General features: G+C 44.4%; 1 protein-coding gene across 1 annotated transcript; it reads right to left on the bottom strand.

The window, feature by feature from the left end:
- Positions 1-691: 691 nt before the first annotated feature.
- Positions 692-2,353, bottom strand: LOC140235918 (uncharacterized). The gene has a single exon (XM_072315910.1). The coding sequence runs from the start codon at positions 2,351-2,353 to the stop codon at positions 692-694; it is 1,662 nt and encodes a 553-aa protein (XP_072172011.1).

Below are 2,353 nucleotides of genomic sequence, written 5' to 3'. Positions count from 1 at the left end.
AATCTTATCCTCTATGTACAAACATATAAAATACTATAATCATAAAAATCACATATATATTGTATATAAGACTTAATACAATCATATTTAAATTGCTTACCTCTTTGGTGAACATTGTATCACATATAAGCAGCTTGTTTATGGTTCGTTGACTTTGATTGCTTTTCCTTTAAAGATTTCGTTACCTTCGATGTTTTCTGTAGTAGCTACAGATGTGAAACTGATCTGAGCGTATAAAATCATTCTACTATTTGGTTACCATTACAAGATCAAAGGGAAGCGCCTGCGCGCATACAATAATCAAAACATACCGCCTAGCGTATACGCATACGCGCATCTAACAATACCGCCAGGGAGAGTAACTGTTACCATGGCAGCAGCCTGGGGACTGCTGCCACACTCCCACCCAAAATCATCTATGATTTTATTTCAACATTATTCACTATATCATACATTTAATTCTTTGTAAACAAAAGTTTCATACCAAACCAATAGCAAAGTACATTACAATAATAGTCAACATATCACAGCGAATTACTGTGAAAACCATCACAAACTGTGAGAGACATAGTCAGTATAACTATTCTGAGCTTTTGATCAGAACGATCAATTTATCCAGTTCTTTGGTGGAGAGGTTTGCAGCGAACACACTTGCTGAAAAGAGATTAAAGACGATGCGTCTTGCAACCAGTCATCCGATACCCACTAGTGTAGAGCGGATGACATTGATGGTCAGATTCCTTCTTTGATGTGCCGTTCTTCGATGGTTGTGTAAGGCGAGAAGTTTAGAGAGGTGGCTATCCTTTGGTAGGATGACAGGATGTCTTTCACCATACATCATTTCTGACTTCTTTAACCGACCTCCCACCCGTAGCAGATCGTGGTCATCTAGGAACGGGTCAAGCTGTCTCAGTGAGTTGGACTTTGAAGTGGCTAGGGAATCTGATTTGTCGAGTTGCTTTCTTTCTTCACGAAAGGCTTCCTTCTGGATTGCGCAGATGAGATTCCTCTCTGCTACTTGTTTGGCTTCGACTTCGTCAATGCTCAGACCCTTTTTCCTGTAAGAGCACTTTACTATGACTGCTACTGCTTTCAGTGCATTTTCAAGGCTGGAGAACCGCGTCAGCCTTTCTTCGAAGGACGTAAAAGTCTTTGCTTGTGTTGCGTGAACAGTGGCAGATTTCACTTCAACATCATCTGGAGAGACTTCTGCAGTAACATCTTGAGGAGGAATCTCATTCTTCCAAAGAAACTTGGGTCCTGTGAGCCAGTTTGATGCCAGCATTTCTTCTGTCGTCAATCCTCTAGATGCATGATCTGCAGGATTTTCTGCACTGGCTACATAGTTCCATTGTTCTGGACGCGAGGTCTGACGGATGCGTTCGACGCGATTGGCAACGTACATGTGGAAGCGCTTTGTCTCGTTGTGTATGTAGCCAAGAACAACTTGTGAGTCGGTCCAGAAGTGGTGTGTGGCAGAACTATAATCGAGTTCATTGTCAAGGATATTGGCAATTTTCACTGAACAAGTAGCTGCTTGGAGTTTTAGTCTTGGGATCGTTGTTGGCTTTAGAGGACATACTCGTGCCTTTGCCATAACCAAGGAGCAATGGACGCGACCGCTTTCATTCTTTAGACGCACGTAGGAACACTGACCATATCCTGTCAATGATGCATCTGAGAAGTGGTGCAGCTCAACTTCCTTGGGAGTTCCAAAGTCTTGTGGTTGGAAGCAACGGGGGATTTTCACTTTGTCGAGTTTCAACATCTCCTGTCTCCACTTTTCCCATCGTGGACGGAGCTCGTCAGGAACAGGATGATCCCAGTCCATCTTGCTTCTACACATCTCCTGGAGAATCTGTCTCCCAACTAGAACCAGGGGTGCAATCAGACCGAGTGGATCGTAGACGGAGGCAACTGTTGCAAGAATCCCACGTCTTGTCAAGGGACGGTCTTTGAGGGTAAGTCTGAAACAGAACTCATCAGAGTCGATGCACCAGTGTAGGCCGAGTGCTCGTTCAATGGGCGTAGCGTCTTGCTGGCCGAGTTCAAGACTAGTCTTGGCAACAGCAGCACGTTCAGACTCAGGGATACTGCTTGTGACTTCTGGACTGTTGCTAACGAACTTGTGCAAACGCAAGTTACCTTTGGCACACATGCTCACTGTCTTCTGAATGAGGTCGATAGCTTCTGCTTCAGAAGATTCACACTTTAGACCGTCATCGACGTAGAAGTTTCTTGTAAGAAAGTCAGCAGCTTCCATGCTGAGCTCCTTATGGTCCTTCGCGATTTGCTTTAGTCCAAAGTTGGCACATCCTGGGGAGGAAGTGGCGCCGAAGAGATGGACCTTCAT

This window comes from Diadema setosum, chromosome 12 (genome assembly GCF_964275005.1).
Source record: "Diadema setosum chromosome 12, eeDiaSeto1, whole genome shotgun sequence".
Taxonomy (NCBI): domain Eukaryota; kingdom Metazoa; phylum Echinodermata; class Echinoidea; order Diadematoida; family Diadematidae; genus Diadema; species Diadema setosum.
This window is presented reverse-complemented; position numbering and strand designations above follow the sequence as displayed.